This window comes from Perna viridis, chromosome 8 (genome assembly GCF_037379345.1).
Source record: "Perna viridis isolate PV_CMFRI_1.1 ecotype Kerala chromosome 8, ASM3737934v1, whole genome shotgun sequence".
NCBI classification, from domain to species: domain Eukaryota; kingdom Metazoa; phylum Mollusca; class Bivalvia; order Mytilida; family Mytilidae; genus Perna; species Perna viridis.
Genome location: NC_142452.1, coordinates 6,815,185 through 6,841,747, shown reverse-complemented (window position 1 = coordinate 6,841,747; position 26,563 = coordinate 6,815,185). Strand labels below are relative to the sequence as shown.

Genomic DNA, 26,563 nt, shown 5'->3' with positions numbered 1-26,563 from the left:
GGGAGCAGAATCACATTTTTCCAGTAGCTTCTTGCAATGTTAAAGTGACTGGAATACTACCACATTCTCCAGTCAAATCGGGTTCTACTCCAACGACTGAAACATAATAGATAATAGAAATAAAAAAATTCTTCTCAGCTTCTTTTAAAAAATCTAATTACATGTCTGGACCTATGTCATCATCCTATAAAAAAACAAAAAGAAAAACTCCAAAAATAGAACAAAACAAAAACATACAACAATAACGACAATGTTTAAAAGTAGATTAGCAAATTGTGTAATGCTTAAGAACCCATAAATATGCTAAATACTGGGCTTGTACATAAAATTTTGACAATGCACAAATCTTGTTTTTTGTGTAGTAGGACAGAGCCTACGAATATGGATGGCTCGACAACTTTAAATTGGAAATGATGTTCATACTTAAGAATTGATTGAAGTATGTCACTTTCCTGACATTACCCATAACAACATGGTGGTGTATTATAAACATACAAACTAGGCTTTGCCCCTGAGAGGGACTAATACCCCCGCAGCTTGTTTTACCCTGTAAATCTGAGGATCACACGATTCATATTGGACACAATTTGTTTTGGATAGACTAGAGACTTTTTAAACACAACTTCGATGCCATTTCTAAAACACCCAACTCCAAACCACAATCAGTACTATTGTTGTGCAGATAACAAAACAATGACAGATTATGAATGCAAATTTTCTTTCAACATAAATTTATGACAATATGTGCACCCACATACCTGGTAATTTAACACCCCATTAAATTTTATACTAATACTGCAAGTTGTTAAGGACATGCGGACAACACATCAGCCAAGTTTTGCTGAACAGTTCCGATGTTCAAACAGCCGTCACTTCTACAATTTTTCCCCAAACATACCTTCCCGACAACGTGCACATTCAATATGGTAATCTTACAGTCCATTGAGTTTCATTAAAATCCTGCAAGATGTTAAGGAGGAGCTGCGGAAAATGCATCAGATAAAGTTTGGCGGAAATATGCTTAAGTTCAAAGAGTAATCAAGAGAACCAAGGTTATAACGGTAATGTAATCCAGGGACAAAGACTGTTTTCCATGTCTGGTCTTTGTCCCTGGATTACATTCTTTTGATTACCGCTATAACCTTGGTTCCCTTGATTACTCTTCCTGACAATATGCACATCCTAATTTGATAATAAAACACCCTATGAAGTTTCAGAATAATCCTTGTTGGGGAGGAGTTGGGGACAACACATCAAACCAAGTTTTGCTGAAAAAATGCCTAATTTCAACAACTGTCATTTTCACAATTTTTGTCCAAACATTCCTGACACTATGTAAATCGCCACATAGTTATATGCTGCAAGCTGCTTAGAAAATAGTGCAGACATACAGACGGAAGAACAAATGCACAAACAGACGGATAGACAGGATGAAAACTATATACCTGTATAAGTATATAGCTATATAATGAATAAGCATAACACTAATTTGTTACCTGTTTTCATTGCATTTTTGCCAGCTATATAGTTAGGATCTTTAAAATCACTAAGCTATGGTTTACCTGCTTAACCCATTGATACACTGTAAAATATCAAAGCAGTTATTTAAGACAGTTTAGATCACAGGAAGTGTCTATATTGATACTTTTTCCATTAAATAGCATTTTTTAAAAAGTAACACATGTATATTAACTTGTTGCATGTCTAAAGACATAATTTTAAGTGCATGAATAGGTGTCTTTACGATCTTGTTTTAAACCAACCAAATACAAATTTTATGAAGTTGTAAAGCAAGTATGAGTAAGTAGCTATGTTTGAATATATTTCCACCAAAGTTGATAGAAAGAAGAATTATACTCATTTCATGAATCGCTAATAATTGTAATAGATGAAAGCCCTTAACTGTTTGGGGAAAACATTTAACTTGCAAGAACACTTATAAAGTAAAGCAAAATTTCTATTTTAGGTATAATCTACTAATATTAGCCATTCAGGATTTAATGCTACTGATACTAATAACTACATCCAACAAAGTTTTCGGCTTTTTTGATGAAATGTAGGTCAAATTTTAATATACAATTTTACCCTGTGACAATAACAGTAACTTAGAAAAAAATAAGGATCAGACTTTCCTGAAGACAACAAAATTACCACATTTGGTTAATCTAATGGAAATATGTACATCACGGACCGACACAGCTGACAGACATATTGATGGTAACAGAAACCTCTATTCAATGTCATTGGCAAAAGGATAAAAAAGATACAATGTATAATTAACTGTTATCAAAGAGATACGACTCGCCTGTCAGTCACAGTTGCTGTTTTTTTTAAAACTTGATTGATGCTGACATTTTACTAATTCTATGTTATATGATCGTCAATATGAACTCGTGGATCGTTATGGTGTATCCATCTGCACCATGAAAACTGATTTATTCAACGGGACATAGTTTTCCTTTTTTCATTTGTCTACCCCGGACTTGAATTTTTCTGAGCAACTCGGCGGGTGTTTCTAGAAAGGCAGAGGACGGTTATCCTACCGGTGCACCTGGTCCATGCACCCAGTATTTAGTGGAGTCCGAATTGCTCATTTGCTTTTATTACTTCGTGTGTATGATTTCAGTTTTATGTTCTTTGTTGTGTATGTCTGTTTTCCATGTCTGGTCTTTGTCCCTGGATTGCATTTTTTGATTACCGCTATAACCTTGGTTCCCTTGATTACTATTACCTAACTTAAGTTGTTTATACTAAACTGACCTCAAAATTTAACATGAAAGTCTTAACGTGGACGCCATAAAATTAATATCTTAGTCTAAGATTTTATGACATTCGTTGCAGGTGTTTGCCAATTTAAGAATGTGGTATATATACTAACATTCTTGTATACAACAAATATTTTGATTATGATTTTCCTAAATATTTGTTTTTTATGCTGCTGATGAGGGGTTAGTCCTTGAAACACCCGCACAGCATATCGATACAATAGTTTAAAATATATAAAACTGGTACTTTTTTGTTCTGTACAAACCTTATTTTATTCGGACTTCCATGCCTTTTCCAAACATCCATGACATGCTTCTTGACTTTCTGTTCCACCTCATCAGGGAGCTGATCAGGTACCAATCTCATAGAAAATTTACCAATCACTTTCCTTGGAATAACTGTCTTCGCTCCTGCTCCAGAAAATGCACCCTCAATTCCTGGAAAGGAACATAAAAACAATTAATACCGGTAAAAACGTAGATGCATAGATAAAATCCACATATATCAAGTTTCTGTGAAATATCAAATGACAAAAATCAAATTAAAGTAACCATCTCCCCTGTATCACGATAATGAAGTTTTAGTAAGGTCCACTCTTCACAATTCAAAATCTGGGACATACACATACACACATAAGAATGTCAATATATTCATTATTTCAATACATTATAAATGTTCTGGAAAGTTTTCATATTTTGAAAATGTTTCGTAATGCATATTCCATTCCCAATATTGGTTAAACCGGGAAATACATTTAAAGTGAAATTAAGGATTTTCTTTGTATTAACAGTGCATATTGTCGACCCAGAAAGACATAGAATCAAAGTGCTGTTAGAACTGGAGGTTTTTGATTTCTGGTTCAAATTGTAGCACGCATAAACTTTCAAAGATTACTTGATGTAAAATAAAACTGTAATCATACATTTGTGTTTCCCATATATTTAAAACTGTTTTTTCCTAACATGTAGAAATTGAATGTCAATCCTACCGGTGCACCTGGTCCATGCTCCCAGGTTTTAGTAGAGTCCGAGTTGCTCATTTACTTTTGTTACTTTGTATGTATGATTTTAGTTACTTTATGTTCTTTGTTGTGTATGTATGTTTTCCATGTCTGGTCTGTCCCTGGATTGCATTTATTGATTACCGCTATAACCTTGGTTCCCTTGATTACTCTTAGTACTGAATTTCTAAAGTATTGACAGTAATAAATAGTTACACAGTATCCATCTTCCAACACATACACAAATTTTGTTCCATTTCACATTTTCCCAACAAATTTTTAAACTGTCCAACGTTTGCATTTACATTCAAAAACTATTTTAACTGAGTAATTATCCTAGACTGTATTATACTACAATAAAAATAATTACATATTTAGCTTATGAAAATATTTTATTTGACGAACAGAAGATTTTCCAAAACTAGACACTTTTTATTCATTTAAATTTCCGTACTTGGTTAAAATAACTTCTCTTCACTTCCTGTTTGATACTCATAAAATATTAATAATAGGATTAAGAATTTATTGTGTAATCAACAAACTTAATATGTTTAAAATTTCTTGACGTATTTCTGCAGTAACTAAATTATAAAAATGATTTTATTAATATACACATTTCAAGCATTTCAGAATTTCCATTCATAATTATTAAACTAAAGCAGTGTTCAAATTTAAATAAATCTGTAAAAGAAAAACAATCACAGTCATTATTGTCAAAATATTAATGACGGAATTAAGTTTGAAATGGGATGAAAAATACCAAGCCTCATTTTAATATAAAGATAATTCTGCAGTACTTTAAAATGAAGCTGCACAAGTGTCATGCTCTTCCCCACTCATACAGAAATTTGATATCCTCCCCACTTATACAGAGAGTTGATATCAGCCAACAAAGAAAGTTGCTTATATTCTATACCTCATCTATATAAAGCCACATACCAAAGGGATATACCCGTTTATAACAGTTTCAGGACCTGCTATTCTGTGAAAAATTTAGATTACACACTGAAAAGATTTATTGCCATATTTTTTGTGATAAAATTTATTTAACCCGGACAAAAAAGTTTCAGGATCTGTTACAAAATTTACCTGTTAAAATGAAGTATCGTTTTTTTGCAATTTCCGGTAACTTTTTACGAAATTTGGAGGTTTGTTGATTGTGTTAGGTCTGGATATACTGGCTACATGCATCAAAAACTATAACTATGTATTTTGTCAAAAGCTGTCCTGATATAATAGCCTTTCATGGCTGGAATATTTTAGCTGTCCACATATGTGACCAACATCTCCTGTGAGGAAAACAATAATAAAATAATGTGTTTTCCCCCAATTAGGCAGAATTAAAACATTTTAGCTCCATCCTTTACATTAAGGTTTCCACGGTATGCATTGGTGAACAACAAAAAAAGGGTTTAGTTGGCAAGGCAAACACACATTTACTTGTAAAATAGGCAATATCCATGTTTATTTTCAGGGTTGAATTTGATATGAACTTAACATACCTCTTTAAGATCAATCCATCCATTGGAAATTGAGATAATTGCGACGAAATTTGGAAGGACAGACTGACAGCGGAAATAATGGATGGAAAGGTAAGGTGATTTTAATTTGTTGAGTTAGTGTATAATTATGAAGCCAATCGTACTAACCATGGATAGACAGAGAAGGAAATCTCCATCTGTGCATTAATAGATCTGTCTTATTGTCATGAATAAGTGTGCTTACTCCAACATCTTTTTTGTATTCCTCCTAAAGAATTTAAGGCAGATAAATTATTCTAATATACTGTAAACATATCATATTTCACAAGTACTATTTTTCATGCTTTTCTTTCCACCGCATAAATAGAGAAAATTAGTCAACCGTGAAAGTTTGTATGGTAACAGTAACATACATAGTAACTATTTTTAGTTGTTCCTTGCATTTCCTACTGGTTGGAGATAAAGTCCAATCACTCTTAAATTATACAATCAATAAATTATAAAAATTGGAAAGAAGCTTACTTCAATATATATATATGTATATGTTACAGTAAATAAGCGTAATCAGATATTATGAGTAATAACTAAACATTTTAGTAATTATGTGTAATTACTGGGACGTTCAGTAAATATGTGTGCTTTCTAAATTGACCAGAAATAGACCAGTAATTGCAGGTAATAACTAATCTTTCTTTAACATACATGAAATAAAAGAGACGTATTTCAAAACGTTTGTGATGAAAATTATTGTACCATATTAAGTCAATTATTCACCGAAAGAACGACATATGATAAATGTTATTTATTTTTTTAGTGTTATCATTGTTACACTGTGAATTGCATAAAACATTAGCCTTTAAATGTTAAAAAAAATACAAGTTTAGCGCAAACAGCATGTTTTGCATCTGTATTTTACAATAACTTTTTCGTTTAAAAAGGATTGTTATGTTGCCAAACACTATTATCAGTGATATTATTTAAATGTTTACGAGAAATTCTGGGTTTTTTTTACTGAGTATGTACGGTTTATAATTAGAATCGACAGCTGACACAACACATAGCACAATTCTAGGGTCGACTCTGTCCCTATATTATACACTCAGAATGGAAAATGTAATGTTGTCGCCATCGATGGGTCGCAAAATGTGGTTGCTTCTTGCAACAATTTTTTTTACTGCTTCCATTGACAAACAATTACCATTTGTTTTTCCCTGTACAACTAAGTTGTTGGGATTACAGGGTTCGGATATGCTTTAGTCTGGTTCGGGTAGCCTTAATCATAGCATGGCAGTAAACTCATGTTGTAATTAATAGCTGTCGTACGTTCCAGAATAGCATCGACTTCCCTAGGTGTTTAATCAGGATTTTTTTTTCGTTTCAGAGGGTTTCCAAATCTTGCAGATTTTGCAAAACCTACAGATTCTAAATTTCATATGGAATAGGATTTATGGAAACAGCTCGTCAGCTAAAATGTTTAACACCGTAAATGACAAGAAATAATTATTTGTACATGTACTCTACGTGTGATCCACATTTTACTTTTACTTTAAAAACAACTTATCAGCAACACTGCTTAGTTTACTTAAATATTCAATTTTCAATAATGTGAAAATTTAACATATGCTTAGTAAGTCAGCGTTAAAATGTCTAATATTTTTAGTAATTACCAGTAATAACTAAAGAAAATCAAGAAATATGTGTATTTACCAAACCAGTTAGAAATTACTTGCAATAGCTAAATTTTAGTAATTACATGTAATTACTAATTACGCTTATTTACATTAACAATATTAATTAACAGTATAACAAATTTCTGCACTTGTCATAAAATTGTCCAGAGGTTTTCAAGGGTTTAATATCTTCTTATTAGAGATATGACAATTAATTGCACACAAAGAAGGATTCTATATTTTAATATTAAATTTAAGGCATAACAACTTATCAAATCAAATTCAGTGGGATCATAATTCTTCAGTAACCTTGGCAACAGTGTCATATATACCAGTAATCTGGATCTTCCCATTGACGTCTACCAATGAACCTAAGACAGCCATCAAGTCTGTCATTGCTTCATGTCTATAAAAGACATTTAATAAAGAGTATTGTATTGTATTTTCGAAAAAAACTTATCAATACGAAGTAAATTCATATCATAAAATTCTTCAGGTAGACTTTGTACTGTAATATACCGTAAATTCAAAAATAAGTGCATGCATTCATCATTGCTACTTTGCCATTTTACACCTAAATAATATTTCCTTGTCTTAGCACATGTATATTGAAAATTTGAATTTAACATCTCAAGATGGATAAAAAAAACATGCCATCATACAGAAAATACCACAGTATATTTTGTTTATTGTTGCAATCACAGTCTCATTGCATTTGTTGGCAAGAACAAAAATATTGGAATGATTTCAGAATTTACAATATCTCTTAAATTGTTTGTATGGATAATCAGTAATTTACAGTTCATAGTTAAAACTAAGAATGTGCGTTAAGTAAAGACACACAGAAAACTTTGAATTAATTTGGCAACTTACATTGTTCCCCCAAACACTCCTGAATGTAGATCTTTTGATGAACATTCAATTTCCACATAGAAATAAGTGATGCCTCTGAAAAAGTTTTTGTCACATTATCTTACTGATACCCAAAACTGAACCATACACTGCATATGCATCTAACTTTCAATAAAAAAGATAACTACATTCAGTTTAAAATTATTATCAACCAGGTTTTCTTCCAGCTATTAGTGACTTTACTGTCAATCTGACATAATATACAATGCTTACTAAAATGGGTAGTGAACTGATAATAAAATAATAAGGCACATAAGAACAATCAGTTTGAATGTAAATACATAAACATTCCTGATAATTATTCTACACGAGAGTTATATTTCTTACCTCAGTTCATATTTCATAATAGGTTTCTACAAAACAGGGATTACATTTATTTCCTCAGGCAAAATGTGATACTGTGTTTCTTCCAAACAAGAGTTATATTTCTTACCTAAAGACAAAGGTAAAACAGCATTTTTTCCATACAGCATTTATGTTTCTTACCTCAGGCCAAATGTGATACAGCATTCCTTCCACACAGAAGTTATATTTCTTACCTCAAGACAAATGTGATACAGTGTTTCTTCCACACAAGATTTCTTACCTCAGACCATATGTGACACAGGGTTTCTTTTTTCCAAGCCAGTAGTTATCGGATATGCATACAAAATTTATATCCTACAAAATAAAATATAACTTCAAGATTAGGAGAAACCCATAGCGAAAAATTTATGGTATTTTAAAAACTAATAAAAATAGTGAAAAAAGATAAGTCTCATATTAAAAAGGTAAGAGGTTACAATTATGTGCCAGTACTAACAATACTTGGGACTGACTTCGTCGTAGATTGATGAAAATGAAAAACCAATCAAACAACGTTTCCTAAAAAAAAACAACATTTTTATACAAAGGTGTCTTAAAATGGTCAAACACTCAATCAAAACAGCTGTTTCAACGATGTCAAAATAACATCTGCAGGAAAACTTTGACCTAAATACTACATTGTGAAGAGATTGGATCTTTCACTTATTGTTATATTTTTCCCTAGGATTTTTTTTCAATTCAAGAACATATTTTACTATTGAAATTTATATTACCTTAAGGAACGAGTCCTTTAAGGACATCAATAAATCATCAAGACCTTCAGAGCCTGACTCCTCCATGCCTCCAAAACAAACTGCAAGCAATTTAAAAAAAAAGTATTAACCATAAAACCATTAACATCAGTATCAACTGTTGTTCTTACAAGTATTCAATACTAGCAACAGCTTCAACATCATTATCAGTAGTTGTTCTTTAAAGCATCAATCATGAAAAACCCGTTGCCTATTGTATCAGTCAACATTTGACTAGTGTATCAGCGAAACATTGAATAGTGTATATGTCAACATTTAACTAGTGTATCAGCCAATATTTCTTTAGTGTATCAGCCAAAATTTCACTAGTGTATCAGTCATCATTGGCTAGTGTATAAACCAACACTTTACTTGAGAATCAGCTAATACTTAATAACTAGTATATATGCCATCAATGTGACAATTTTATAAGTTGCATCAATCAATTCATTTAGAACTTGTTGTTGCTTCGATTGCTACTTTATACACATTATTATAACACTACTAATTTTAAATATATACATATTAGTCCAAGGATACTACACAAAGTGTCCCATATCTGTGTCACATCATATTTACAGAGAAATGAAAGATGGACAAACAGAAATTCACTTGTAAACAACTATATGTTCATCTTCTAATACACGTTTCTCAAAGACTTAATAAAACTTCTGTTGAGTTGTACCTTGATATTAATGGGTATCTCTTGGTTCAGTTTTTGCATAGCTTCTATTGCATTGACCCAATCAAGAACTGGTCCCTGTAATGAGAAAGTAAACAGTAACACACATTTGAACATCAAGTGAAACTAAGAGCAGTATCTATATAAATACTTGACTTATCTCTCATTTTGATTGACACAGCACTGGTAGCTGACACTGTGAAATATGAAGTAAAAATTGTTAAAGAAAGTTCAGATGTTTTTGTTTTTGATTTTTTTTTTATATTTTTATGCAACTAATTCCCAAATGATATCCCAACTGAAATGAAGTTACAGGAAAATACACAGAATGATAAAGTAAAGGTGCACTTAAAAAAAAAAAAACACTTTTACTTCAATGATCTTCCTTTGCAAACATCCACCACATATGTCTTGTTTCATGCAAATCTCCAGATGGCACTTCATAAGTTTATTCAAAATTCAATAGATTTTTTAAGACAACTTGTACATACCATATTCATAAATTTTAAGGCAAACAGACTGTGATTCCACTAACCTTTGTTCGCATGGATATAATTAAAACCTTTAGTATCAATCCCAAGACAGTATATATATCATTATTTTGATATTCACCTTATCATCAGTGGATCCTCTTCCATACAATTTACCTTTAACCTCTGTCAAAACAAAAGGTTCAGTGTCCCAACCATCATCCTGAAACACAATATTATAGTTTATCGTGCTCCCAGTTTTTATTGGAGTCCGAGTTGCTCATTTGCTTTTGTTACTTTGTATGTATGATTTGGTCACTTTATGTTCTTTGTTGTGTATGCCTGTTTTCCATGTCTGGTCTTTGTCCCTGGAATACATTCTTTTGATTGCCGCTATAACATTGGTTCCCTTGACTACTCTTATCAATAGTCCAGTTGGTGAAACAAATGATCAGTTTAGCCAAAAGAATATGTGGTCATTAATTTGACATAAATAATAACAATTATCATAAAACTGAAACCAAGCTGAACATTCAGTTGTTAATTTAGTTAGAACCCTTATAACATATCACCACACGAATAGTCTTTTTTTAAGTACACCATATGAAAGAACTCTGGATTTGAGAGCATAAGACCACAATACCATACAATGCAACCAAAATATCAAAAGTGTAAGCAATCTGTCTAGTCTCCGCTGTATTTCTGTGAATGTGATGAATATGTTGCAAACGTAGTCAAAGACATACATATAGAGGTTATAATCCTCCATCTTTGTTTGACATCTCTATAGATGAATTACTGTCATACATGAATCAACCCCTAAGTATTCATTATATTCAAACAAAACTGTATGCTTTGCCTCTTAAAAGTATGTTCATTTACGAGCAATGTCTGGCCATATCCGCAACTAACCCACATGTGCTTAGATATAAATCGATTGCCATCTTGTTGGATATTGGCAATCACAGACTATTTAGACCTATCGGCATAACCAAAAATAAGCAAGAGTGATGTTGATTCTTGAAAGTCAATTTATAATATATTTCTGGTTCCCTGCTAATTTATTACTTTATGTGGTAAGACTCTTATAAAGTACCAGTTGTAGCATTTTCATTCGGAACTTCTGGTTTTGTCTTTTTCCAAAGGTAAAGAGCTGAAATATGGCGGGAAATCATGGTATTTCAGCTCTTCAATTGTGAGATAATAGGGAACATTTCAAAATATCCATAGAAACAAGATGGCGGATAAACAATACATTCAATGCAAAATTCTCGTAGGAAAAATAAATTTTGATTTTTTTCAATCTAGGAGGTAAGAACGAAAAATAATGTAAGGGAATCGTAGTACAGAACGACATGAATAAAATGGAAAGTTTTTGAAAGGAACCGTCGAGTAATTACAAAAATAAACGCAAAAAAACGCAAACAATCTGAGGTGACTTGGACTATAGTATACATGATGACGCTGCTTTATAAAATAGTTGTATGTAAGGTCCTAAATAATACTGTGAACCCCAGCACATCAACTAAAAACACAACATCAAAATCTAGACTGAAGTCAGCTCTACGAAATCTGTTTCACCAATTGTTTTATACAAAGCAGGGAACTAAAAGATGTGATAGTCGCGTATTAGGTGGAGAAAAGGCTTATTTTATGGAAAAAAAAACAAAACAAAAACACAAACTGGTTCTAACAAAAAGTACTCTGAGTCGGATGTTGTTAAAATATTGGAATTTCTGGTTGACAATATTCTTGTTGAATATGGGGGACACATATTCCAGCAGACTATCGCAATACACATGGGAATGAATTGCGCTACACTTTTGGCTTATCTGTTCCTACAGTCTTATGAGGCCAGCTTTTTACATGGACTAGTAAGGGAAAAAATGGAGCAGGTAAGTCTTTCAATTTCAGTTTCCATTACTCTATCTGAAATAATCCTAGTTTCAAGGATTACTTACATCTAACCCACCCACAGGAATGTGAAATTAAAGACTCAGAGAAAACTGACACACCTTTATCTGTCTCATATCTCAACCTATATTTCTACATATATAATACAGGATGTTTGAAATCACAACTTGATAACAAATATGATGATTTTGACTTTCCAATAGTAAAATTTCCCCTTTCTTAGTGGCAAAATAACATCTCCATCCTATGGATACATTTCACAGTTGATCCATTATTGTCAAGCCTTTGATCTGTACATACACTTTCTCTGTAGAGCGCGGATGTTATCAAACATTTCAATCAAAGGTATGTTCAGCGTTTGTTAATATCATCACTACAGACGTTTTACAATCGATATCACAATTTGATCAATATAAGTTTCAATATCACAGATGAGACAAATATCTTCATTTAGTTTCAACGTTTTACCGAATGACTCACTGAACTTGACACTTACTAGCTGCAGTGATGTAGCTCTTTTGATACAAGTCAAAGTAACTAGGTCATAAGATTCACTACGTTTCTCTATTACAATTATAAATCATACTGCTATCATGTAACTGTGTTGAAATTACCCAGATAGTTAAATGTTGAGTTTTTATTATAGTTTATAGTGTCCATGTATGGAGAGACAAGACTTATTTTTTCCTTTACTGGAAGTGGATGTTTTAAATTGACTTTTAACAACATTGTAGTATTTTACTTAGTTATCAAATTGTATAGATATCAACCAAACAAACTCAAATTGTCTATCAACCACAATGACGCCACAGTACAAACAATGATAATAGCGCAATTATATATCATTGTTTATAATGAATGTTTTATAATTGCCTTTGTCATTGGTTGTCTTTTACAAACAGATGCTGGTAAAACACTATTGTTTGGAGGTAAATGAATTGATGAATTTGGTATAACTAGGAATATAACATAAGAGTGAATGCCTGTATCTGCTATAATAAAATTATGGACCAGATAATATATATAATAAAATCAATGCGATATATTTATAAATATATTCTTTTGTAATTAATACCTTAATTATATTTGGGGATGATGTATCAAGGGTGTACACAATATCTATACTTCATGATTCCTTACCATACGGGCAGTCATTACATCTAAATGACCATAAACCAATAATGTCTTCTTCTTAGGATCGTTACCAAGGGTACCAAGTAAAACTGGAGGCAATGCCAGTTTTGATCCATCTGGTAATGTTTGGTTTCCAATATCTGTAAGCTCTGTTTGTATGCCAAGTTTTTCCAATTCCTAAATCACATTACAAATGTGTAGGGAAAATCATCAATGCGCAACACAGATTTCATTTTATTGCCATAAAAAGGTTCTACACATCAATATCTAATACATATTATACACAATCAAATCGAAGGGATCTATCATGACTAATTGGGAAATAATACAATTTTTATAAAGTCCATAGCTTGAAAATGTAAAATTTCAAAATTAAACAAATTAAAGGAAGCTCTAATCAATAGAAATAAACAATTCATCAACGTTTCACGAAAATTGCTAGAAAACTTTTTTGAGTGATGGTATGAAACAGGAAATTTCTAAATTTTTGTAATAAGTGAAATTCAAAAACTTTAAAATGTTCAGTTGGACAAAACAATTGAAGAGGAGTTTACATCAAAAGAAAAAAGAAAGACAGATATAACTAAACTTTCATAGAAATTTCGGGAAGTGTACAAAACTAAGAAAATCCTCCCAGATATATAGAAATAGAAAAGTTCAATTACTAGAAAAATGCATTAAAGGGAAATATAAAAAAAATTGTAAAGAGAGGGTACACAGAAATATTTTAACAATAACAGGCTCCCAGGAATCGATCACCTGGTTCAGGTTTGTCTTTCAAGGGCAATAAATTTAACAAGTTGTCCAACAATTTGACTCAAGAAATTTATCACAAGGATCATTTCAGCAATTGAAAGTTTCTTTCTTTCTATCATAGTTTTCAAGATATTGGCTGAAAACTGTAACAAAAACACGTCATTTTTCATCTTTAAAGGGCAATTACTCTTACCAGGAGTCGCTTGACGACTTTGATCCCGGAAGACTTTTAAAGTCCTTATAATAAAGATTGTGTCAGCAATTAAAATAATTTGGCTAAACCTAACGGTTTTGGAGATATATGCGATAAACAACTGTTTAACATCTATTCTATGCAGGTTATTCCAAGAAACATTCATACCAAAGTTTGTTCCAATTGGTCAAGTAGTGTTAGAGGAGAAGATTTTTGACAGATATAGCATTAAAAATAGAAAAAAAAATGTAGAAAAAGAGCAATTCTTCCAACATGACTTAACAGATTGAAATTTGACCACAGATAGATCCCATCATGCTGAACACTTTTACCATATGTCAGAATTGGCTTTCCCTAACAGTTTTGGCGATACATTACTGTCTGATCCTTATAATCTCTTTTTAGTAACGGCGGCCATTTTTTCAGCGGATCAAAAAATTCCACATCAGTTATATGCAAGATATCACAGGGAAGATTCATAACAAGTTGGTTCCAATTGGTCAAGTAGTGTCAGAGGAGAAGATTTTTGAAAGAAATAACATTAAAAATAACAAAAAAAAGTTAAAAAAGATCAATATCACCAACATGGCTTAACAAATTAAAATTACAATTTGACTACATATAGATCTCACTATGCTGAACAGTGTTATCTACGTCCGAATTTAGCTAAACCTTACGGTTTTGGAGATATATGCGAAAAACTACTGCCACATTCCTTTATTTTATTTTAGTTACGGCGGTCATGTTTTTCAACGGATCAAAAGTCCCCACATAAATCTATGCAGGATACCCCAAGGAACATTCATACCAAATTTGGTTCCAATTGGTCGAGTAGTGTCAGAGGAGAAGAGTTTTGAAAAATTGTTAACGACGACGCCGACGGACGCCAAGTGATGGCAATAGCACACATGGTCTTCGGACAGGTAAGCTAAAATCGATGAAAGTGGTTTTTATTTATTGCTTAAAAATTAGAAATTGATGCATAATATGTTTAAATAAAGTCCTATGACTCAAAAACGTAAAATCCAATCAAAACAAAAAAGGGACTCAAGAAAATAAGAAACAGTGCTGCACCAAAGTTTCAATGAAAACTGGTGAAATGTTCTGGATTGCTGTGCTAACAATAGATAAAGGGACAAAGACAGTATACCATACATAACATCCATCTTTCTAGATAAGGGTTTTATGGTATATTCTTGTCTGTCTAATACCTCACCTCTTAATAGACAGAGGTATAAAAGCTAGGGATTCCTAATTTTCTTGAATAAAGTCCAATACCTTTTTCGTCCATTCTACCATTTTTACTATCTCTGGTCGCGTTTCTGGCCATGCTGACACACTTTTGAATACAACTGAATCCGATAGTCGCTGAACATATTTTTCTTGGTTGGCATCAATATATCTGAAAGACAGTTCTATATAAAAAATTAAAATATTTAAAAAAACAGATAATTTAAAATACGCAAATTTGTAGGTCAACATAAAATAGAAAGTGATTCTTTGACTGTCTTAAAATGAAAAAAAATCCAAATCATGACACGATGCATCTGTCGACATGCTGTAATATATTTAGCTTTTGCATTTTCTGAAAAATGGTTAATTGAAATAAAAACACAATACAATATGTTTTTTGTAAATGGTAATCAATATAATAGACACTGTTGATTTATTTGTTAAAGTTGAAGATATTATTTATTTATGATCCTTAACTTACTTTATTCACAATCAAGCTGCAATACTTGGCATAAAAATATAGATATGTTTCAAACATTTCTCTCACTTAACAATGTGATGGATTCAGGAGTCAAAATGAAGTGTCAAAGAATTTTAAATATGCAATTATATAGACTTAAAAAGCAGAGCAAGGAACAGGTATAAGTTTTTATGCTTGAATTCAAATTCAATTGAAGGAAGAAAAATATACTTTGAACTGTTAAAAACTAAGGGCACAAAAATTCAAGTTTTATCAGTTTATATTTTTTTTTCAAATAAATCTATTATCTATTTCCTATATTCAATTAATGTCGCTCTACAGATACATGCATAGTAAATGCAACGCTTTAAAAAAAGACAGTCGGAATTACTTTCATTTTTTGTCAGAGACAACACAAGAACTATTTTCTAAACAATTTTTTTTAAAAATGAAAACAAAATAACTTTTACCTGAATAATGATTTGGTGTCTGCGTCCATTTCCATTGTGAGTGTTTCAGGAGATGTCATTAAAGAAATAAAAACTCAGCTTAAATATCCCTTCAGGTCACATTAAGTTTAGTTTTAGGTTGATGGGCGGATTTTCACAAGATTTGAATCATGTGACTATAGAACGGACTAAAATCCCTTATTCATTCCCTGCATCTAATACATGAAAGTTCATACTATTTAAATCCACTTTTCGTGAACTGTTTTTGGACATTTTCTTTTACAGTATCACTGTCAGTGAGATGAAAGTCTCGTCAATTACGACTAAGATCCTTTACAACTAAGATAATTACTCAGTACTCTGCAAAACAAATTTGAAATTTTATATAGAAAAGTAATAATATGAAAGGAAATGTAAGCACAGTTTATCATTGATTTCATAGTGGGTATGTTGTTCTGGTCAGTTCCTCAATCCAACCCAGAGCATTGTGATAAAAAGATCTTCAAAAATAAATCCCATGCAGTTCAAGATTGAATAGTCATTAATTTAAACCTTTCATTAATTAAAATTTATATCTGTATACATAGTGAATACTACAGGTCTCTTACAGGAAATGTAACAGTGTTTAAAAGGCAGTTAGGCCTGGCTGAGCTATTAACCCTATGATTCATAAAAACCTTTTTCAATCATTACCCAACAGTGGAATCATTAATCAATATGTGATCTGATTAAAATGTCTTTTAGGCACTGTTGTTATTAAGATCTGAATATCAGCCCAATCACAAAGAGGAAAAAATGCCTCTATAATTCTTTTAAACTATGAACTCAAATTTGTGTGTATTTCTCTTGAATTACTAACTTCAATGTCAGTTTTACACACAATAGTGTTAATATATTATCTAAAGCGTTTGAAAGTGAATCATACAGTATTTTATACAAAATAAATGTATTTTAAGCGTGCACATTTTTAAATACCTTATCTGAATGAATTTTTAAAAAAATTGGAAACTTAAATTTGTTTTTCCAGGGTAGAAAATTGATGTGAAATTTAAAGTTATTTTATGGATTTAGATATTAAAAGTTCTATGGTCCCCATTGGAATCTTACTTTTTTTTATATAAGAGCATGTATCAGTTACTATTCTTTTCCTTAATTTACAAACAATAAATTCTATTATGTTTTTTTTCTTCATAGAAGAGGAGAAAATTATTTTTAAAAAATCGAAATCAAGACTCAGTTTTCATGTATATGTACATATGTTTTTTTAAATAACATTTCTCAAGCGTGTTCACCTAAAATCATCTCTGGGAAATTAAGGACAATCTAAAGGACTGAAGTACTCTTACAATACAGTATTTGTGAAAATAATTTTGTTAAGAAAAGGTGTCTGCCTTTGATGTCTGGAATTTTGCATTTTCAAATCTAATTTATATCCATTGACATGTAATTCAAGTTGTGCATAATCCATCAACATGTATAACATTTCAATTATATTTGCTTTGCTTTTCATTAAAATAGGCTAATAATTTTGGTTAAATACTTTGACGCGTGATGTTTCATGAGTTAATAAAACACATCCTCAAAACTATTTATATAAGGCATGCCTACAATATTAAGTAGACTACTTTTATTGATTACTGCATATTGCTTATTTTCTTCATAAATCTAAAATAGAATATGAATAGAATAAAAGAAACACAAATTAGAATTAAATATTTCAGTTTTTATGTTTTATTGGTGTGTAAAAGCGTGACCAGCGTGGTTCATTGAAAATGTGCTTAGATCATCGCTTATACATACCGATGAAACATAAAAAAGAGAAAATTTTAAGATATGCCTACAACAACCCATGAGGCATGGCAAATATGAGATTAAAATTGCTGGTATTTTCATTGATGCATTGTTTTCCAGGAATATCAGATGAATTAATCAACAGTTGCAGTCTTGTATAATTGAGAAATATTTTCCTAGTTCCGTGAGTATAGTATTTGTTTTGAACAATAACAGACTATCAAAATTATTCCTGTTGAATGTAGGATGCCAAAAAAATTGAAACAAAAATTTCTTTTAAGTATTTGAAACTAATTGAAATAGCTCAGAGTGTGCATAATGATTATTTGACCTTCACTATAGTAAGGTTTTGACTAGTTCTACAACACCCTGATAGAAGCTCAACTCGAGACACTCCAAACAAATGTTTTTCTTTCGTAGAGAAATGTGGATGCCTTTGGGAATGTAAAAGAATTTTCACCTGCACTTCAGGAAGAAGATAAGCTTGGCAAGGACGATGATGAAGATGAAGATACTATCTGATGATGATGAGGAAGATGATGACGATGATGCAGATGGAGACGAAAGTAGAGATGAAGAAGAGGGGAATGATGTTGAATTGAGAGAAGGTGAAGGTGTCAGATCATATTTGTTCTTTTTTTTCTTTCGGTGATCTGTTCAAACAAAGTTTGTTTGGTTTGGTATTTTCTTTTCCATTCATCTTTTCAACTATTTTTATATCGCTGCAGTCATAAAATAGTATGGCACTGTCGCTTAGTCTGTTGACACTTGTTTTTTTTATGCGATAGCTTGAATACCAGTTGGTTGATCTTTATCGAATAATGTAACAAGGTTTCACAAGAGGAAAGCTGAGGTGAAGGCCCTCACCGTTTTAGAATTAGGGGTCAAAAGCAAGTATTTCAAAGAATTTAATTACAAATTCCAGTAAAATCAAAAGAATGTCTATAATGCTGTTCCACAATATTCTATACCACAATGGTCAGACTGGTATTGACTTTGGTGGTTAAAACTTAAATTTAAATAATTTAAAAATTAGGGGCCAAGGTGGGGGTTGAAACATGTATTTTCCTGATATCCAAACAATAATTTTATTTTTAGTGAATGGATCACTTTGAAATTGTTTAACAAGCAGCCATACCACCAAATGAATGCTGGGATTGATTTGAGGGTTTAGACTGGAACTTTTTTGCCATAAACAAGCATTTTCCTTACAATCGGTCTATAACTTGAATGAAAACAAATGGATCTTCAATTATTTTTACCACCAGAAGAAAACTACAATCGATATTTGGGGTTATGACTTGAGCCAAGTCAGAATAAGTAGCCACGAAGTGACCAGAAACCAGCTGTTTTTGTTTGTTTTTTTTTCTGGATATTAATTTGATAAAAAGGAATGACTCGCTTTGAAATTGTAACACAAGTGCTATACCCCCAAAGAACAGTTTTGAATGACTTATGAGGGTTTTACTTCAACTACGTAAGAAAAATGGGCCAAAAAGTGACCTCTTCAATTCTGGTCTTATCCAGTATCCAATATCTAATAATAATAATAATAAATTCAATTTTGAAAGTTGTGTGCCCCTACTTGCTTCAACTGTTCATGGTTCGATGTCTGCAGTTGTATTAAGCCATGTGAAATATTTTATTCCTATTAAATTGTAATTGGCTAGTGTCTGCCAATTTGTACACTTAGTTCGCCGTCTTAAATCTGAGGTGCTCCAGTTTATTATTGCAATTACTATTGTATGTTTTTTTCTCAGAATACAACTGTAGTGTACCATGCCCAAATGAAATAAACGTTTCATGAGTCAATTTTAATTTACCACGAGTTTAATTTTAAATTGCACGCACTTTCCTATATCAGAAAATAACTTGCTACTGTTTTCAGAGTGGAAAATTGATTATGGAGATGCTTAAGACAGCTAGACTTAAGCTAGCTGTAACCTTGGTTTCCAGTGATGATGATGGAGAAGAAGGAGAAAGTTGTCATATTTGTCTGAATAAATTCCGTAATCAAGATATTGAAACACCAGCGTCATGTAATCACTACTTTTATTTGGAATGCACTCAAGAATGGGCAAATGTATGTTGAGCAGAGTTTGTAAATTGGTCTAACAATATACTGAAAAAATTTGTTACGTTTCTTATTGCACTACTTTTTATATCGATTTTTATATGACAGCTAAAATTGCGGTCGTGTTATGTTATAATGCTGTCGTGGTGTTTTAAAAGATTTAAAAATCATGTAAAAATTCTCCAAAATACAACGTACAGCATTCTTTGTTTCCCTATTACTCAGTCATTTTCAAGGATTATTGGAGGGTACTTTATTAATAGTGTTGCAAAATCTCTGTTGAGAGTGTCAATGTTGTGTTTCTTTTTCAGACTGTGAACATGTGTTCTGTAGACAGACAGGTTTTCCATTAAATACTTGCGAAACATACTTATGGTGACAGGTTCTTTAAAAAATGTGAATAAGGGTAAGCGAACACTAATTCGATTCATAATCAATTCAAGTCCAAAAAATAAATCTGGCAAAATAATTATTACACCACTGGAGCAGCTGGTACCACGGAGTTACTGAAAAAATAAACTTTCAGTTCGTTTACCCAATGTCTCTTTGCGATAAACTATAAACTATATGTGGTCAATGAAGATTTTGATATCTCACAAGCAGTAGGTTTTACATTTGCATGAGGGCAGTTGAGGCAATGTGATGTTTTTACACATATGCAAATTTAGATTAAGACTCAACACCTCTGATCAGCAGTAACGACGAAGTCAGGTTGGCTGGTCATTTATGGAAGATTTCATTGCTCTTTATCCATACAACCCCCATTTGAATTTTCATCTGACTGTAAAAAATGTCTTCATTTTAATTACGTTTGTCAGTTATGTTTTGGTTAAAGAGTTTTAACAACATTGTAACAATATAATATATTGCAAACTCCACATATCTAGATTTTAATACCATAAAATTTAGTTTTATTTTCTGACCAGAGAATCGATTCTTATTATATTCAGGTTCCGGTTGAAGATAGAGAGATAGAAGATGAAGAAGATGAGGACCTCACTTTTTGTGAGATTTGTGATCGCTGTGATAGGGAAGATAGACTACTATTATGTGATGTAATGTAATTCGTTACAATAGGAATACTGTGGCAACCATGTACATATTTCCTTTGATAAATTCTGATATATGAGCTAATACAATTTAGCTGATACTTATATTCTTAGTAATTGAGTCCTGAAATGCTTGAAATTTCTGCCATTGGAGGTTATAAGGTCAGCTCAACAGATTATTGTGTCAGTTTTTGTCTAATCCTGCATTAACAGATAAACTTATCAGATCTTGCCATATAAAGAGATCATTTTGAAAATATTATTACATTTGTGTCAAATGTTAATTTTGAGATCCTTGATAAAATCTAGGTTAATATGTAATTTGTTAGATCAAGGTTACAGTAGAATTTACATATTCTCAAATATTCTTATCTACTTGAGAACTACATGTTACATCCTGCAATGAATTAATCTTTTGAAATTGTTTAACTAAGTGTCATATCACGAAAGGGAGACTGGGATTGATTTTAGGGGTTGTGACTTGAGCCTAGTAAAGATCAGGAACCCCAAAGGGACCAGAAACAAGTGTTTTTTCTGAGGTCTGTATAATACTTGAGTAAAAAGGAATGAATCACTTTGAAACTTTGTACTACACGGTGCCATACCCTGAAAGAAAGGTTGGGATTGATTTTGGAGGTTTTTGTCTGGAACCATTTAGGACTAAGGGGCCAAAAAAAAAATTGACCACTTAATTGTGACATTGTTCTCCTTTCACTTACATTTGTGAATGTTTGACTCCACACCTCCAAGACATACCTGTATAACAGTTGTTTTGTCCAGACTGTGCACATATTGAAACGTGTATTAATATTGTTAAATAGTTAAAACTAAGTTGGTTGATTATAGTCAGTTACAACATCTGCTCCTCTCACTGATTCTCTCTTTATCACAGTATGAATACTTTTAGTCCTTCGTAATATCTACTCCTCTCTCTCATTGGTTCTCTCTTTATCACAGTATGAATTCTTTGAGTTCTTCGTAATAACTACCGCTCTCACTGGTTCTCTTTTTTACAGAATGAATATTTTCAGTCCTTCGTTATATCTACTCCTCTCACTGGTTTTCTCTTTTCTCTTTATCACAGAATTAAATAAAAAAAAATAAAACTAAGGGACTGTTGGGACATTGTGAAATAAACAAGTGATATCAGAAATTTGGTTCTGTGGTTGGTTGTTGTGTGATTGTATTCCATTGTCTATAATTTATATGAAAGGTTGAAAGTGAGGTTGTTACGTTTCTCAAGTTATTCTTCCATAACAACTGGCGATGCCATAGATGGATTATCGATAGGATTCCTGCCATGACAGATGCAAAATGTTAAGCGGAGAAATATTCAAAGGAAACAATGAGAAAAAGGTTATATAACTTGTGAAATTTAAATATTGCAAAATATCAATTGGCTTTATTTAATTTCAAAACCGTATCAAACTTGCTGAGGCTCATTTGTTATGGTAGAATTAAATAACTTGAGTTGATATTCAATGTTTTCAGTCTTTATTAAACCTAGAAACATCTTACATTGAAACAAATATGTTGTCTTGAGAGGTTAAGACAGTTTGAAGACTGACAAGTTTGAAGTGTGTCAACTGAAATCTATCAGTATTTTATTACCATGCTACCAAAGAACGTACCACTGAACAGGAAACAAATCTGTTGTAGGAATTATACAAATGGAGTTATTTCTTCAATACTTATGTTTTCTGTAGTAACATGATCTGAGCTTGAATTCATCATGTTATTCATGCTTTTTTAAACCTATATTTATTGAGTTCTGAGTTTTTCTTCTTTATTTTATTATGAACTGTCTTTTCTTTTTTTGTTCAGTATTTCAGAGAGTAGACCCTAGAGAGTTTATTAGGTTTGGTGAGTTCTGTCTGCAAATCTTGTATTGGATGTTATACAGACTTGGAAACAAGTTTTATCATTACCAAGTAATATTGTTAAGCATTATGAGACCGATCAAGGCCAAAATTTTCAAAACGTTTCGTCTACTGATGTAGGGGTGATGTCTTCTGACACTACTTTACCAATTGAATGCAAACTTGTATGATTTTTTTTTTTTTTTTTTGGGGAGGGGGGGCACGCACTTTCCTATATCAGAAAATAACTTGCTACTGTTTTCAGAGTGGAAAATTGATTATGGAGATGCTTAAGACAGCTAGACTTAAGCTAGCTGTAACCTTGGTTTCCAGTGATGATGATGGAGAAGAAGGAGAAAGTTGTCATATTTGTCTGAATAAATTCCGTAATCAAGATATTGAAACACCAGCGTCATGTAATCACTACTTTTATTTGGAATGCACTCAAGAATGGGCAAATGTATGTTGAGCAGAGTTTGTAAATTGGTCTAACAATATACTGAAAAAATTTGTTACGTTTCTTATTGCACTACTTTTTATATCGATTTTTATATGACAGCTAAAATTGCGGTCGTGTTATGTTATAATGCTGTCGTGGTGTTTTAAAAGATTTAAAAATCATGTAAAAATTCTCCAAAATACAACGTACAGCATTCTTTGTTTCCCTATTACTCAGTCATTTTCAAGGATTATTGGAGGGTACTTTATTAATAGTGTTGCAAAATCTCTGTTGAGAGTGTCAATGTTGTGTTTCTTTTTCAGACTGTGAACATGTGTTCTGTAGACAGACAGGTTTTCCATTAAATACTTGCGAAACATACTTATGGTGACAGGTTCTTTAAAAAATGTGAATAAGGGTAAGCGAACACTAATTCGATTCATAATCAATTCAAGTCCAAAAAATAAATCTGGCAAAATAATTATTACACCACTGGAGCAGCTGGTACCACGGAGTTACTGAAAAAATAAACTTTCAGTTCGTTTACCCAATGTCTCTTTGCGATAAACTATAAACTATATGTGGTCAATGAAGATTTTGATATCTCACAAGCAGTAGGTTTTACATTTGCATGAGGGCAGTTGAGGCAATGTGATGTTTTTACACATATGCAAATTTAGATTAAGACTCAACACCTCTGATCAGCAGTAACGACGAAGTCAGGTTGGCTGGTCATTTATGGAAGATTTCATTGCTCTTTATCCATACAACCCCCATTTGAATTTTCATCTGACTGTAAAAAATGTCTTCATTTTAATTACGTTTGTCAGTTATGTTTTGGTTAAAGAGTTTTAACAACATTGTAACAATATAATATATTGCAAACTCCACATATCTAGATTTTAATACCATAAAATTTAGTTTTATTTTCTGACCAGAGAATCGATTCTTATTATATTCAGGTTCCGGTTGAAGATAGAGAGATAGAAGATGAAGAAGATGAGGACCTCACTTTTTGTGAGATTTGTGATCGCTGTGATAGGGAAGATAGACTACTATTATGTGATGTAATGTAATTCGTTACAATAGGAATACTGTGGCAACCATGTACATATTTCCTTTGATAAATTCTGATATATGAGCTAATACAATTTAGCTGATACTTATATTCTTAGTAATTGAGTCCTGAAATGCTTGAAATTTCTGCCATTGGAGGTTATAAGGTCAGCTCAACAGATTATTGTGTCAGTTTTTGTCTAATCCTGCATTAACAGATAAACTTATCAGATCTTGCCATATAAAGAGATCATTTTGAAAATATTATTACATTTGTGTCAAATGTTAATTTTGAGATCCTTGATAAAATCTAGGTTAATATGTAATTTGTTAGATCAAGGTTACAGTAGAATTTACATATTCTCAAATATTCTTATCTACTTGAGAACTACATGTTACATCCTGCAATGAATTAATCTTTTGAAATTGTTTAACTAAGTGTCATATCACGAAAGGGAGACTGGGATTGATTTTAGGGGTTGTGACTTGAGCCTAGTAAAGATCAGGAACCCCAAAGGGACCAGAAACAAGTGTTTTTTCTGAGGTCTGTATAATACTTGAGTAAAAAGGAATGAATCACTTTGAAACTTTGTACTACACGGTGCCATACCCTGAAAGAAAGGTTGGGATTGATTTTGGAGGTTTTTGTCTGGAACCATTTAGGACTAAGGGGCCAAAAAAAAATTGACCACTTAATTGTGACATTGTTCTCCTTTCACTTACATTTGTGAATGTTTGACTCCACACCTCCAAGACATACCTGTATAACAGTTGTTTTGTCCAGACTGTGCACATATTGAAACGTGTATTAATATTGTTAAATAGTTAAAACTAAGTTGGTTGATTATAGTCAGTTACAACATCTGCTCCTCTCACTGATTCTCTCTTTATCACAGTATGAATACTTTTAGTCCTTCGTAATATCTACTCCTCTCTCTCATTGGTTCTCTCTTTATCACAGTATGAATTCTTTGAGTTCTTCGTAATAACTACCGCTCTCACTGGTTCTCTTTTTTACAGAATGAATATTTTCAGTCCTTCGTTATATCTACTCCTCTCACTGGTTTTCTCTTTTCTCTTTATCACAGAATTAAATAAAAAAAAATAAAACTAAGGGACTGTTGGGACATTGTGAAATAAACAAGTGATATCAGAAATTTGGTTCTGTGGTTGGTTGTTGTGTGATTGTATTCCATTGTCTATAATTTATATGAAAGGTTGAAAGTGAGGTTGTTACGTTTCTCAAGTTATTCTTCCATAACAACTGGCGATGCCATAGATGGATTATCGATAGGATTCCTGCCATGACAGATGCAAAATGTTAAGCGGAGAAATATTCAAAGGAAACAATGAGAAAAAGGTTATATAACTTGTGAAATTTAAATATTGCAAAATATCAATTGGCTTTATTTAATTTCAAAACCGTATCAAACTTGCTGAGGCTCATTTGTTATGGTAGAATTAAATAACTTGAGTTGATATTCAATGTTTTCAGTCTTTATTAAACCTAGAAACATCTTACATTGAAACAAATATGTTGTCTTGAGAGGTTAAGACAGTTTGAAGACTGACAAGTTTGAAGTGTGTCAACTGAAATCTATCAGTATTTTATTACCATGCTACCAAAGAACGTACCACTGAACAGGAAACAAATCTGTTGTAGGAATTATACAAATGGAGTTATTTCTTCAATACTTATGTTTTCTGTAGTAACATGATCTGAGCTTGAATTCATCATGTTATTCATGCTTTTTTAAACCTATATTTATTGAGTTCTGAGTTTTTCTTCTTTATTTTATTATGAACTGTCTTTTCTTTTTTTGTTCAGTATTTCAGAGAGTAGACCCTAGAGAGTTTATTAGGTTTGGTGAGTTCTGTCTGCAAATCTTGTATTGGATGTTATACAGACTTGGAAACAAGTTTTATCATTACCAAGTAATATTGTTAAGCATTATGAGACCGATCAAGGCCAAAATTTTCAAAACGTTTCGTCTACTGATGTAGGGGTGATGTCTTCTGACACTACTTTACCAATTGAATGCAAACTTGTATGATTTTTTTTTTTTTTGGGGGGGAGG

General features: G+C 31.9%; 2 protein-coding genes across 4 annotated transcripts; one reads left to right on the top strand and one right to left on the bottom strand.

The window, feature by feature from the left end:
* Positions 1–10: 10 nt before the first annotated feature.
* LOC148609129 (cytosolic non-specific dipeptidase-like) lies at positions 11–16,273 on the bottom strand. The gene is made up of 12 exons (XM_088541223.1): positions 16,239–16,273; positions 15,354–15,477; positions 13,133–13,303; positions 10,221–10,301; positions 9,612–9,686; positions 8,416–8,489; positions 7,791–7,865; positions 7,227–7,323; positions 5,416–5,515; positions 3,032–3,203; positions 1,572–1,582; positions 11–96 (listed from the first exon to the last, which is right to left on the bottom strand). The coding sequence occupies exons 1-12, from the start codon at positions 16,271–16,273 to the stop codon at positions 11–13; spliced, it is 1,101 nt and encodes a 366-aa protein (XP_088397349.1).
* On the top strand, positions 11,259–26,563 carry LOC148609128 (uncharacterized). Of its 3 annotated transcripts, XM_088540807.1 has the most exons (9): positions 11,259–11,389; positions 14,807–14,998; positions 18,129–18,192; positions 18,480–18,616; positions 19,897–20,091; positions 20,394–20,488; positions 21,033–23,450; positions 23,753–23,847; positions 24,392–26,563. In XM_088540807.1, exons 5-6 carry the CDS (start codon positions 19,912–19,914, stop codon positions 20,433–20,435), a joined length of 222 nt encoding a protein of 73 aa, XP_088396933.1. In that variant the 5' UTR covers positions 11,259–11,389; positions 14,807–14,998; positions 18,129–18,192; positions 18,480–18,616; positions 19,897–19,911; the 3' UTR covers positions 20,436–20,488; positions 21,033–23,450; positions 23,753–23,847; positions 24,392–26,563. The 3 variants fall into 3 exon arrangements, with proteins under 3 accessions (XP_088396933.1, XP_088396934.1, XP_088396935.1); XM_088540808.1 differs by lacking the exon at positions 19,897–20,091; XM_088540809.1 differs by lacking the exon at positions 19,897–20,091 and having other exon boundaries at positions 18,429–18,616.